At 40.1% G+C, this 14,173-nt stretch overlaps 1 protein-coding gene across 4 annotated transcripts in view; it reads right to left on the bottom strand.

The window, feature by feature from the left end:
* Window positions 1-14,173, bottom strand: part of LOC138739103 (kelch-like protein 1) — a 394,023-nt gene that overhangs the window by 38,208 nt on the left and 341,642 nt on the right. For all 4 annotated transcript variants that reach the window (XM_069890588.1, XM_069890587.1, XM_069890589.1 and 1 more), the window contains one exon: window positions 4,924-5,148. In XM_069890588.1, coding sequence (XP_069746689.1) covers window positions 4,924-5,148 — 225 coding nt within the window. The remainder of the gene's footprint in view (window positions 1-4,923; window positions 5,149-14,173) is intronic.

Here is a 14,173-nt window from a genome sequence, read left to right as displayed (position 1 = left end):
GAGGCGTGGCACGTTTAGCATTTCTTACTGTCACAGGGGTAGGTACAGAGGGGCGATTAGTGGGAGTGGGAAGGGATGAAAGGAGAGTTTGGTCCTTGTGGAAAGCGGAAAGGAGTAGAGGTGGGACTATTCGGCTGGTGGTGGGATCACGTTTTAGATGGTGGAAATTACGGAGAATAATATGTTGGATGCAGAGACTGTTGAGTTGTTAGGTGATGACAAGGGGAATCCTGTCCTTGTTGCACCTCGAAGCAGAGTGTGCCAGGGCAGGTGTGCGAGAAATGGAACGGATGCCCATAAGAGCTGAGTTGATGGCAGTTGAGGAGAAGCCATATGTTTTGAAGAGGATTCTTCATTCTGGGAGAAAATGTAACAGAGACAGAGAAATTGAGAGAAAGAAATAGAATCCTTACAGGGGACACAAAGCAGTTGAGATAACTGTGGGAGTTGGTCTGTTGAGAGAAAATATCTATAGAGAGTTTGTCTCCTGAGATAAAGGCAGAGTGATTCAGAATGAAGGGAGTGTTACAATAGATGGACCAAGTGAATTTGAGGTTGGGTTGAAAAATCTGGGAGAATTGTGATACTGGAGTGGTGACAGAAATAGAGAGGCAGAAGGTCACAGGAGGCATAGTGGCACCTCCAGTGTATTTTCTCTGCCACACCACAAGGAACTTGGGTTCAGCCTTGGTTTTGGATACTATAAAGGTGGAGGTAGCAAATTAGCCCTGTGACTGCAGTGGATTTCTCGGTGCTCTTGTTTGGCAAGTTGGTAGTGAATCACTTAAGAATTCTACCTTGATTGGTGCTTTTCTGGAAGACAATAGGCAAGTAAAAGCTCAAAATTTGTGATGATTTTATTATGTGTTTCCTATTATACAAAAATGATTGCATTTTAAAGATACTCAAATAATTTTTATATCCTATAAAAGGTCCTAAATAATTGCCACTCCTTCTGACCTGTTTGGATTTCACTTGTAAAACTGTCCTGATAATGTCCTTGGATAGTTTATGCAAGGATTATAGTTGATAGGATTGAATGTGAATTTGATATTCAGTAAAGAAAGAATACACCTTGGAATTCTGTGGCCATCTTGGACAAGCCTTGGATGCTTGAACGTATGGAATGTGGAAATGCAATAGTTACATTAATAGACAAACAGCTGGAGTTCTGTACATTAAACCCAAATCTAACTCTGGTCACTGAGGAAATGGTCTAATAATTAATTAGAGAAATAGGTTATCATGAATTGATATCAATAACCATGAAGACATCAGATTGGTGTAAAAAACCTATCTGGTTTGCTCATTTCCTTTGAGGAATGCTATTTGCCATCCTTATTCTGTTCAGCCCATCCATATCCAACAATGTATTTAAACCACCTGTTTACGCACTGTAGCTCATGGGCAGATAGAGATGGGTAATACATGGTAGCAATGTCCAAATCCTGTAAACAAACAATTGAAAACAACAACAAAAACATAAAATCTGCAGATGCTGGAATCTTGGGTAAACAATAAACTGCTGGTAGAAATAGTCAATCGCTGTTAATATCTTTTTCAATATTTTTATTAACGTTGAAATTTCACATCCAAAAACACAGAGTGCATATGGATATATGTTAAAAGTCAAGAAGGTACATTACACAAATCAATGAACTCACCAGCATTTTCTCATATTTTGATGAAAGGCTCAAGCCTGAAACATCAGTTATGTAGCTCACCAGCATTTTCTCATACTCCGATGAAGGGGTCAAGGCCAAAATGTTAGTTCTGTGTCTCGACCTTTGCTACATAAAGGACACTGTTTGACCTGCTGAGTCTCTCCAGCATTGTGTGTTCTTACTTCAGCCAGTGTGCCCACAGAATTCTGTGTTTTATCCCTTACACTTAAATCATATAATTTCATCTAAAATATCCCACATTTAAATCAAACCGATTATATTGTATCAATAGTTAATTATAAAAAAGGAAACTCTAAACCCACTACCAAGAAAGAAATTGTTTGGCAAAAAAAAAGACAACATTCTTATCAGAGTGATAAATTACCTCATTAGTCAACAGCTCTATCTTCATTTCAAATCAAAGATTATAAAAGTAATTCAAAAAGTATCCCCATAGTGTTTGACAATTAAATTCAAATCAGAAATTGAGCATAATGTTGCTTAGCCACTGAGCATGATTAAGCGGGGTTACGTCCCTCCATCTGAGGATACTTTATCAAGACTATCACAGGTTTAGCATGGTTTCACGGGGCAGACATTCATTATGTCATAGGATTGGAGGCAGGTGAGCTTATGGTCTTTGGTAGATTTAAGTAACTGGAAGAATTGTTGATTGAAGAAGTGGGTCTGATGGGTGCATAAAGTAGGATTCAGGCCTATAGCACATGTTTAAAAAGTGAGGTCTGGAGCTCAGGCAGATATAGAGTCTGAAGATTGCAAGGAAAGGTGGAGAAACTAAAGCATTGGACCCAGGGGGAGAATTATTGCGAACATACTAAAGAACCTGATTGGAAATTAAGTGAAATGTCTGGAAGTGGAGCCGAAAATGATATGGAACAATAATGAAGCAAACACAGATCTAGAGGAATAAAGCATAGTGATGGAAGTGAGACTTAATGGGGATATGGTGACAGAGCCAGGGGAAGGTGAAAGTGATGTAGATGAGCAGTGTGAGATATCTTCACAGATCTTCAGAAAGGGGAAGAAAACTTATTCAATATAGGTGTACTTTAAGAATTGGCAGTGGAGAAGAACAACAGGAAAACACAAAAACATAATAGCTGTAGAAACTGGAAGCTCGTGCAAATCATGAGAAACTGGAGGATGTCAGTAAGTCAGGCAGCATAGAAATTGTCAGTCAACATTTTGGATTGGGACCATTTATTGAGACAGTCTCAATAAATGGTCACAATATGAAACATTAACTGACCATTTCTGCCAATGGATACTGGCTGACCTGCTGAATTTCTCTGTTTTATCATTGCTTGCCGAATTTTTAAAAAAATCTTTGGTTGAAAGATATAATTTTGCTTAGGATACTTAAGGTGCAAGGTCCTTGGAAATTAAGTTACTGCCTTAGCTTCCAAAAAGTTTTCATCTTAAGATACAATTTTGAATCCCACCAATCATCTAATGAATTTACATAATTAAATGAATATTAAAGACAACAACTTAACCCTGATATTATTGGCAGCCATTGTTATAACTTCTTACTTTGCTCATCAATGGATTTTCAGAAAGGAAATCTTCAAATTGCACCTGATTCAACCAAAGTTGGACTCCAAACCCAATGTAATATTGTCAGTTTCCATCTGCCCTTCAAAGTGACCTATTCAATTAGATTTGGGCAATACAAATTAGTGAAACTTGTCACCTTTTTCTTCATTCCCCAGACCTTCCTTCAATTTTTATCACTGTGTTCAGTGGCCTGACTCCATTTGAATTAATGAAGAACAAAGACATTGCATATTGCAAAATGAAATCTCCACAACTCAGAAAACTTTGATAATTTACAAAAAAGTTGGAGAGTTGTCTTCTGTGCATATTTATTGTTTGGTTACTTAACTAATATAAAATATTGATGAATGATGATGTGGCTTCATCGTATGAACAAATATGAAAGATGTGCAATTACAGAGAGATCAATTTGATACAAGTGTATTAAACATTCTTGTGGTAGCACCACAAATAGAAATTTCTAAGCAAAGGACCAAAATCTGCAAACCTCAGAATATTTCCCTCCTGTATTATCTGACGCATTGAACTTGCAGTAAAATAACTCAACAACTGAAAGCATTGAAATAAAATAATGAATTGCTCAGTCAAACTGTAATCTTGAATGCATGCCAGACTACACTACTTGCATATTCATTTGGCAAAACGGTGGAATATTTTTATTCTATCCTGTTGTCATAAAATCCAGAATTCATGATGGATATTGGGAGTTGATCTTAAAACACTTCATTTTGTACATCTCCCACTCTACATAAATCAAGATTGATGGGAAGTGAAATTATTCTGTGACTGCCATAGAAATTATAATGGCCCTTGGGGAATTTTGTATTTACCTCAGTATAGTTCTTCAGCATTTTCAGGCTGGAACAAATAACTCTGTCAATTTTATTCAAATTAAGGAAAGGGTCATTCAAAGGAGTATCTGCTCAGTTAGAACTTGACACTGGTGATATGTCATGTTCCTTCATTCTGCTAGCAATACCCAGAAATAGGATAATGAAAGATTTTCTTTCGTAATTGAACACATTTTGAATGAAGTATAAATGACCATTTGGTAATTGGAAGCATTTTTTCAGAGATTTTAACCTTTAATTCAAATAATAAATATTCTTGGATATTGTATCAGCAACCAATATAAATAATTATTTCTGTTAGGTATGGAGCAACACCTGCGATATGCATTTAGCACCATGAACTTGTCCTGGTTTTCACTGAGATCTTGGTTTATCTGTGGTGCCATTCAATAAACCTGACTTTTCAACATAGCCCTGAATAATTTTAATTAATAATAGTTTCTCAGTCTTAAAATTAACAATTGACAAGGCATAAATTGCTCTTTGTGACATTCCAATCCTTGACTGCTTTCTTGAAAACCTAGCTCCAATGTTTAGACTAATACCCATTGTCCCAGCAAAAATGATTTATTTCTCTGTGTGCAGTCCTGTTTAATATCATAATGTCACCCCACCACCTTCCAAATTTAAAGCAACACAAATCTCATTTGCTTGAGCTTAATGTCTGATATTACTTTTGACAGAGCTGAGTGGTTATACAAGGTGGGGGGGTAAAGATTGGTGGGAACTTTTCCTGGAAAACACAACATTAATGAAACAAAGGGGATTGTCCATTATAATATTCATTGATCATCCTTATTTATAAATCTGAAATCACAAAAATGACTTACCAAGACCATGTCTGTGAGTTGACATTGAAGGCAAGACAGTCCACGTCTTTGTTTTTGGGTTGTAACATTCCACAGTGTTTAAAGTCTTCAGGCCATCTCTGCCTCCAACCACATAAAGTTTATCATCAATAACAGCTACTCCAAATTGCAGTCTCCTGCCATTCATCACTCCTGCTTGGGTCCAAGTATTTGTTCGCAGGTCATATTTTTCAATTGTAGTAGCACCTAATGAGACAATTAGCGTGACAAGATCGAGACGTGAAAGAGCATATTGGAATCCTGAATGCATACCTCCCATGTAACCTAATAATATCCCCATCACAAATAGAGAGGAAGGATAGCTCATTTAAAATCCATCAAGATATTTTCATGAGCAGATTTTGTCATTTCACCAAGTGCTTACATTTCTCTGCAGCTTTTACAAACTAATGCATTTGATTTTTCTTTTCAATTAACCGTGGGGAAAAAAGCTAGGATTTTTTTTAGTTGTAGCCTGTATGGTGGATAAAATATGTCAGAAAATAGCATGAAGCGAATGGGCTCATTTCGGGATCGTCCTCACACATTTGGGCATGTGCAGTTTTCATTGTCGCAATGTCTGTGTTTGACACTCTCAACTCGAGAAATTCCCTCACTAAGTTTTCATTCCATTCCTTTTGACTTTAAGAAGCTTCATAAAACTACATTTTTACCCAGTTTATGGTCATCTGCCCTCTCAGTGTTTTGAGTGAGACAATACATTACGGGATTAACTGCATTGATCCAGCATCACAACTAGGGAATTTAAATTCTAGTAACTACATAAATTAGGAAATTAATAAAAAGTTAGAATTGCTGTCCAAATAAATCTAGCTCACCATTGTACTTCAGGGAGGGATATTTGCCAACCTTACCTCGCTTAATCCATATATGTCTCCATACATAACAGTGTGATTTATTAATAACTCCACTTAGTGTGGATAAATAAGGTAAAATCTTCATTGATAACATTCCTGTTAATTATATTCATGTTTTAAAAGTTATCATAATTTTTGTAGGCAAATACAGTTCAAAATCAGTGAGTTAGATTCTTTAATGACAAGTTTAATTTTGGGGTTATATATTGTTAAAATATATAATGAATGATTTTTTTAAATTCCTTCCATGTAAACAGAGCCTACTCCTATAAAAAGTAAATGAACATATTTTACAGTAATATGGTAAACCAACACCAAGGATATTATTGTCATAATTTTTAGTTGGGATTTTTATTGTAATCAGTTTTACTTTGTTGACTTGAGATTGAATCTTGAATTAAAAATTTAAACATACACCATGGTTACAGGCCATTTTGGCCCACAAGTCCATGTCGCCCAATTGACACCAAATTAACCTACATCCCCCTCCCCCTTATGTTTTGACAAGTGGGAGGAAACCTGAGCCCCTGGGGGAACACCCATGTAGACACAGGGAGAATGTACAAACTCCTTACAGACAGCATGGGATTTGAACTCCAGTCCGGATCGCTGATGCTGTAAAAGTATGGCACTGACTGCTACACCAACCATGGTGCCCTTGCTGAGGGGCTCCAGCCCAAAATATTGATCATTCTTATTCCTTCACCAATGCTGCTTGACTTGCTGGTTTCTTCAGCAAATTATTTGTTGCTCCAGTTTCCAGCATTTGTAGTCTGTTGTATGTCTCCACTTTACACTGAATTTAGAATAACCACATAACAATTTACAGTACGGAAACAGGCCATATCGGCCCTTCTAGTCTGCACCGATTTACGTGAAACTCCATTAGTTCCACCTACCCACTCCCATGCCCATAATTCTCCAACCCCCTCTCAGCCTTAATTTAGTCATTTAAATTATGCCATTGAATCAGAAAGTTCTGGAACTAGTGCCACTTCAGAAATGTGAGCTCGTCAACCAGCCTCATATTCAGAACAGGAGAAGCGTCAGAGGCCTCTTAGATACACTCATTTTGTAGATTTGTTCTTCAGCTAGAAATGCATGCTGATGACATGAACAATGCACTGATCTTTTCATCAACCTGCAAACATTGCTCTGATCCCAACTGGTGAAGCTCTGTGTAGCAACAAGGCGTTCCATAACTCAGTCTCAGAATATAAAACCTCTGAAAAGATTTTGACTTCTTGCTGCACACCTCCAGCTCATTGCCAACTTTGAATAGCCCTGTCATTCATAAATATTCAAAACTATTATGAAATAAATTGAACATTTTAAAAAGTAAAACTTCTAATCAGAATTTCAAAGATGCAGTTCACTTAAAAGCACATAAAATACTTTTAAACAACTAAAATATTAAAAATAATACTTAATTAGTTGAATAAAATGAATATAATGTAATGCCTCGTATTCTTCCTTGCAGTGAATGTATTTTATTCTTAACAAATGATGTCAATGTCACTGCAGCAAACTTTATCCACCAAAGATTCAGCACACATATTGCCCATTGTAAAAAGTGACATGAGAGAACAGGTTCATGCTTCATGCTGGACTCCATCAGTACAAGAAGACAGCCAAGATGATGAACTGTCAACATCTGTCAGCAAGGTCCTCACCCACGTAAACTAACACCATATCCATCGTCTTGTGCAGAGAGTAAAAGTGGTCCAGGAAACTGAAAGATGAACATTGATCTGTCCAAAATCAGTTGGTCGTCCTGCACAATGAGATGCCCACAAGCGAATGTTTTTGACTGGAACATTTTATGCTGCTGGACTACATGTTGTGATATGGACTTAAAGATTGGTGCAGCAATTATGAAGGATTTGTGGGGAAGGACTGCAGTCTAAAGTCTTCCCGCTACCAGACACTGAAAAACTAACCCCTATATGACAGTTTCTCAGACACTTGTATTGTCAAAGAGGGCACATGAGTGGGCAATGGTGCCTTATACATAAAAGGCACTAACGCAATAGATCAGGTAACCTTACAAATGACTGTGCTTGCGACACTCTGGATGTAATTGAATCCATGCATTGTTTCAATATTCCTTGTACGTATTTTATATTTATACATTTTATTTTTGAAAAATAATATGAAACTGTGGGCAATAAATGAACCTTACAAGTTGCCACGTCAAGAAAGCCAGGGCACTCCAAATTCCAGTTCAAAACTTACTCCTCCTTCAACATCACACAAAACGTAAAATCAGTTTGTCACATTGTTGTTTGATGGAAACTGTGCTCAAAATGACAAAAGTAACTACACCGCCTAATAATTAATTGCCTCATAATCCACACAAGAGAGTGGATGTGGCCTTGGTGTAAAGTGAACAAGGATCTGCTGAGAGAAGCTGATAGTTCAGGTTCCAGCTTTAATATTGTCCTTTCTACAAAACTTGTTTACTTTTGTCTGCCTTTAAAGGCACATAAAAAGACACTACTAGTCCAGACACTCCAACCAATAAGAGACATAGAAGCTAAAGAGAGTCCATTCAGAGACCAAGTGTCCATGCTTCCCACCACCTCTCCTGATGCCATTGCCTGTTCCAGTGATGAACCTGAGCTCCAGCATCCATGTCATTCTCTTCATACTCTGGTTCAGAACAAACACTGTTAACGCCTGAGAGCCTTCAGAAGCCCTGCTTGACGTGGGCACCTTTGCAAATCCTGATCTCGGTTCCCACGAGCCAGTCTCCAGCAGCCTGCAAGCAGCCCATAGCCTAATGTGAGTGTTTCAACTGCCAAGCTTCTCGCTGGTCTTCTGCTGTGGTTTCCTTGCCCATTGGGTACTCTCTCAGGCTTCTCATTGTCAGCGGGATGGTGTTCTCCTTTTCAGGTGCCCTTCACTAGTCCACTGCTCCTCAGGAGACTGAAAACTGCATGATCTGAGCTGCCAAGCATGGGCATCACCATCTTTCGCCAGATCTCCGTGTGTTCATCGATATGAAAACAAAACACTGCCTGCTTCATTCTACAGAATGTTTAAACTTTGATGGGGCCTTCTGCATATCAACTGGGCTATAGGAGCCCATGGAGGGATCTCTCTATTCCCCACTCCTCCTGGATTTGCCCCTTGACAATACTGCATTACAACAGCTGCAACCAGCACCACCATTTTACACCATGAAACAGCCACTCATGGCTTTAAGGGGTAGGAAATCCTAAGGCAACTGTAAAAAAAATGGTGATTCTGATGAAGCTGCTCCAACAGCAGCTTTGCCACTAGTGCAGACCTGCAAAAAGCGGGGAGAGGGGACACAACACTTCTCCGCAGGGTTTTACTGTCCACTCCAACCAATGACTGCTTTGTTCAGACTTTAAAAGGCCTGTTAAAGGAGCTGGCTGTGGTTTATTTTGAAATCCTGCGACTGGGCTCAAGATGACAAAAGGCCTTGAGGGGTTGCGGACTCTGGGGAAGCAGGGGCTGGTGCAGAAGAAGCAGAGGAGATGACCCTACAGGGCGGTGACCACAGTGGAGGACCAGTGAGGATTTCTGCAGCTGAAGAACCCACAGGCAATGGGATGTTGGTGACTTGAGCCAAGGAACCCATGCAGTCTATGTATTCTGATGACTTGTTCAAATAATTCACACCAGACTGTGGACTGCAGTCATCAGAAGACAGCCTGCATGGAGGCTAGAGACTGACTCAAGACTGGCTGAAGGGGTACTGTAACAATATTAGTATTTGGGGAGAATTTATAAGATTTAGAGTAGGTCACATACGTACACATATTTTAAAATATCTGATTTGATGAAGAATTCATATTGCAGGATCTCTGGAATGGTAAGCAAAGCACCTTACAAGTAGGTGTTAATTGAACTGATGTCATAAATGCTTGACCATTGTCTTGCTGGAGTCATGCTGTCTATCAGTCTGAGTCTGCAAAGTGCTCAGTAAAGAAAGGTCACACCTGGATTTTGTTTATCTAACAACAGATGGGAGCAGAAGAAAGAACTCCTGTTGTTTTGCTCAGGAAGTGGGGTTTTGCAAGACCCGAGTCACATGTTCTCTTTGGAATTTCATTTGGAAGAGAGAGAGAGAGAGAGTTGAGTTTACAACTCAGTCATTCAGTGTGTGGGACACTGAAAAGTGCAATCCAGGGAAAACTGTTTTGAAACTGATGAAAGCAAGTTCCAGAGTAGTAGATGGCTGGAAGTGCTATCTGTCTGATGTTTCTCTTGAAATAGAGGAAGGAATGGAACTCTGTGGTAGCTTGAAGAAAGCTAGTTTCATCAGCGAGACCCTGAGGTGTCAAGTGGTGGTACCTCAGTTGTGGAAATCCTGGAGCAACAAATATCTCTCTCTACAATCCCTACAAAAACCTTCCTGAGTGGTAAACATTTACCTTTCAGGCACTAAGCCTGGTGAACTTTATACATGTTAAATTCTGTGCACAGTAAGGTGATTGCCTGCAAACAGAGAACTTGGAATAAGGAGAAGTGAGATTGAAATGTGAACCAAAGAGTATTTCTTAAATCCACACACATACATTACATACACATGCGCTTAGAATTAGAAGGGGGTTAATTTGGGTTAGTTAAGAATAGAGTTAAGTTAAAGTTTGATTCTATTTTTGTGATAGTACAGATCTATCACCAATGTATATAGTGTATATAGTTACTGTATCTAGACTGTGCTTACAGCGATTGGCTGAGAGCTAAGCCACGCCTATTGTCTGGGCCTTAAAGGGTTGTGTCCCTAGCCAGGTCGGATCATTCCGGACTGGTCGGCCACCTGTGAAGAGCTCCTGTCTTTTGCTAATAAAAGCCTTGGTTTGGATCAACAAGTCTTTGGTTCTTTCGACGAGCTCTACAATTTTCATGTTTGAAGTTGATTAAAAGTAACTTTTGTTTTGAAAGCCACTTGTCTTGGTGAATGTCTAAAGCTGCCTGGGTTTTGGGGTCCTTTGGGCTTGTAACAGTACCAGGTATCAGAACTGGGATGCGTGAGGGTGCCAGGGGTGTTGAAGGCTTCCTGATCATATTGTAAGTTTGGATCTAGAGGGCAGTTGCCGATGATTTGGACTGAAGTCTATGTGGCTGCGGAGACTGCAGGAGGAGAATCCATGCACACTCTGTCAGTGACTGTGAGGTGATTCTCTTTTGCTTCTCTTTCTCTGACTGTAAGAAGTGTCGTACATTTTCTGCTGATGGTTTATCTTTGTCCATCTGTGAAAATCTAAAGTCAATAAAGGAATCTTGAATCTTGAAAATGCATATTTAAATTATTTTGTATCTTGGTTCAGTTTATTCCTTAATGTATAAAGGATTTGCTCTATCTTTTCCAAGCAAATGAAATCTTGATAATAAAAAGAAGCTGACATTGAATGTCCATTGCTATGCATATCCTAAATTTTATTCTCCCCATATTCTCATCAGCTGTCACCACTTTCTGTCACTCGACTACACAGGAGAGGCAATTTACAGCAGTCAATTAACCTGCCAACCCTCTCAACTTGGATTATGCGAGAAAACCGAGAACCCAGAAGTAACCTATGAGGTCACATGCAAATTCTACAGGCAAGCACCAGATGTTAGGATTGAACCTGGGTCACTGGTGTTTTGAGGGAGAAGGTTTACTAGCTGTGCCTTTGTGCTACCTCTTTGAAATTGATCATTTAAATTCACACTGTCATTCATGTATGATAACATGCTGTATTATATTCTACCTTGAAAAATCTATTATCTGACCAAGAACTCAGAGACAGCACAGGCAAAGTTGCATTCACTACTATGTCTTCCAAGTTTCGATTCACTGCTGTGCAAGAACACTGGTAACAAATGTAAAGGGTTATTGAAGCTTGCTGAATGCAAAGTGTTCCTAAGTGTTTTTTTCCCCATTGCATGTTCATACATCACACTTGAATCAATAGACTAATAACATATAGACCAATAACTATAACCAATAACCAATAGACCAATAACCAATAACAATAGACCAATAACAAATGTAAAGGGTTATTGAAGCTTGCTGAATGCAAAGTGTTCCTAAGTGTTTTTTTCCCCATTGCATGTTCATACATCACACTTGAATCAATAGACTAATAACATATAGACCAATAACTATAACCAATAACCAATAGACCAATAATCAATAACAATAGACCAATAACAAGTGTAAAGGGTTATTGAAACTTGCTGAATGCAAAGTATTCCTAAGGTTTCTAAGTGTTTTCCCCATTGCATGTTTATACATCACACTTGAATCAATAGACCAATAACATATAGACCAATAACAATAACAATAGACCAATAACCAATCTTTGGCTTGGCTTCGCGGACGAAGATTTATGGAGAGGGTAAAAAGTCCACGTCAGCTGCAGGCTCGTTTGTGGCTGACAAGTCCGATGCGGGACAGGCAGACACGATTGCAGCGGTTGCAGGGGAAAATTGGTTGGTTGGGGTTGGGTGTTGGGTTTTTCCTCCTTTGCCTTTTGTCAGTGAGGTGGGCTCTGCGGTCTTTTTCAAAGGAGGTTGCTGCCCGCCAAACTGTGAGGCGCCAAGATGCACGGTTTGAGGCGTTATCAGCCCACTGGCGGTGGTCAATGTGGCAGGCACCAAGAGATTTCTTTAGGCAGTCCTTGTACCTTTTCTTTGGTGCATCTCTGTCACGGTGGCCAGTGGAGAGCTCGCCATATAACACGATCTTGGGAAGGCGATGGTCCTCCATTCTGGAGACGTGACCCATCCAGCGCAGCTGGATCTTCAGCAGCGTGGACTCGATGCTGTCGACCTCTGCCATCTCGAGTACTTCGACGTTAGGGATGTAAGCGCTCCAATGGATGTTGAGGATGGAGCGGAGACAACGCTGGTGGAAGCGTTCTAGGAGCCGTAGGTGGTGCCGGTAGAGGACCCATGATTCGGAGCCGAACAGGAGTGTGGGTATGACAATGGCTCTGTATACGCTTATCTTTGTGAGGTTTTTCAGTTGGTTGTTTTTCCAGACTCTTTTGTGTAGTCTTCCAAAGGCGCTATTTGCCTTGGCGGGTCTGTTGTCTATCTCATTGTCGATCCTTGCATCTGATGAAATGGTGCAGCCGAGATAGGTAAACTGGTTGACCGTTTTGAGTTTTGTGTGCCCGATGGAGATGTGGGGGGGCTGGTAATCATGGTGGGGAGCTGGCTGATGGAGGACCTCAGTTTTCTTCAGGCTGACTTCCAGGCCAAACATTTTGGCAGTTTCTGCAAAGCAGGACGTCAAGCGCTGAAGAGCTGGCTCTGAATGGGCAACTAAAGCGGCATCGTCTGCAAAGAGTAGTTCACGGACAAGTTTCTCTTGTGTCTTGGTGTGAGCTTGCAGGCGCCTCAGATTGAAGAGACTGCCATCCGTGCGGTACCGGATGTAAACAGCGTCTTCATTGTTGGGGTCTTTCATGGCTTGGTTCAGCATCATGCTGAAGAAGATTGAAAAGAGGGTTGGTGCGAGAACACAGCCTTGCTTCACGCCATTGTTAATGGAGAAGGGTTCAGAGAGCTCATTGCTGTATCTGACCCGACCTTGTTTGTTTTCGTGCAGTTGGATAATCATGTTGAGGAACTTTGGGGGACATCCGATGCGCTCTAGTATTTGCCAAAGCCCTTTCCTGCTCACGGTGTCGAAGGCTTTGGTGAGGTCAACAAAGGTGATGTAGAGTCCTTTGTTTTGTTCTCTGCACTTTTCTTGGAGCTGTCTGAGGGCAAAGACCATGTCAGTAGTTCCTCTGTTTGCGCGAAAGCCGCACTGTGATTCTGGGAGAATATTCTCGGCGACACTAGGTATTATTCTATTTAGTAGAATCCTAGCGAAGATTTTGCCTGCAATGGAGAGCAACGTGATTCCCCTGTAGTTTGAGCAGTCTGATTTCTCGCCTTTGTTTTTGTACAGGGTGATGATGGTGGCATCACGAAGATCCTGAGGCAGTTTACCTTGGTCCCAACAAAGCTTGAAAAACTCATGCAGTTTGGCATGCAGAGTTTTTCCGCCAGCCTTCCAGACTTCTGGGGGGATTCCATCCATACCTGCTGCTTTGCCACTTTTCAGTTGTTCGATTGCCTTATATGTCTCATCCAGGGTGGGAACCTCATCCAGCTCTAGCCTTAGGGGCTGTTGAGGGAGCTGGAGCAGGGCGGAATCTTGGACTGAGCGGTTGGCACTGACCAATAACCAATAGACCAATAACAATAGACCAATAACCAAATACAATAGACCAATTAACAATAGACCAATAACAATAGACCAATAACAATAGACCAATAACCAAATACAATAGACCAATTAACAATAGACCAATAACAATAGACCAATAACAATAGAC

Source organism: Narcine bancroftii, chromosome 7, assembly GCF_036971445.1.
Source record: "Narcine bancroftii isolate sNarBan1 chromosome 7, sNarBan1.hap1, whole genome shotgun sequence".
NCBI lineage: Eukaryota > Metazoa > Chordata > Chondrichthyes > Torpediniformes > Narcinidae > Narcine > Narcine bancroftii.
This window is presented reverse-complemented; position numbering and strand designations above follow the sequence as displayed.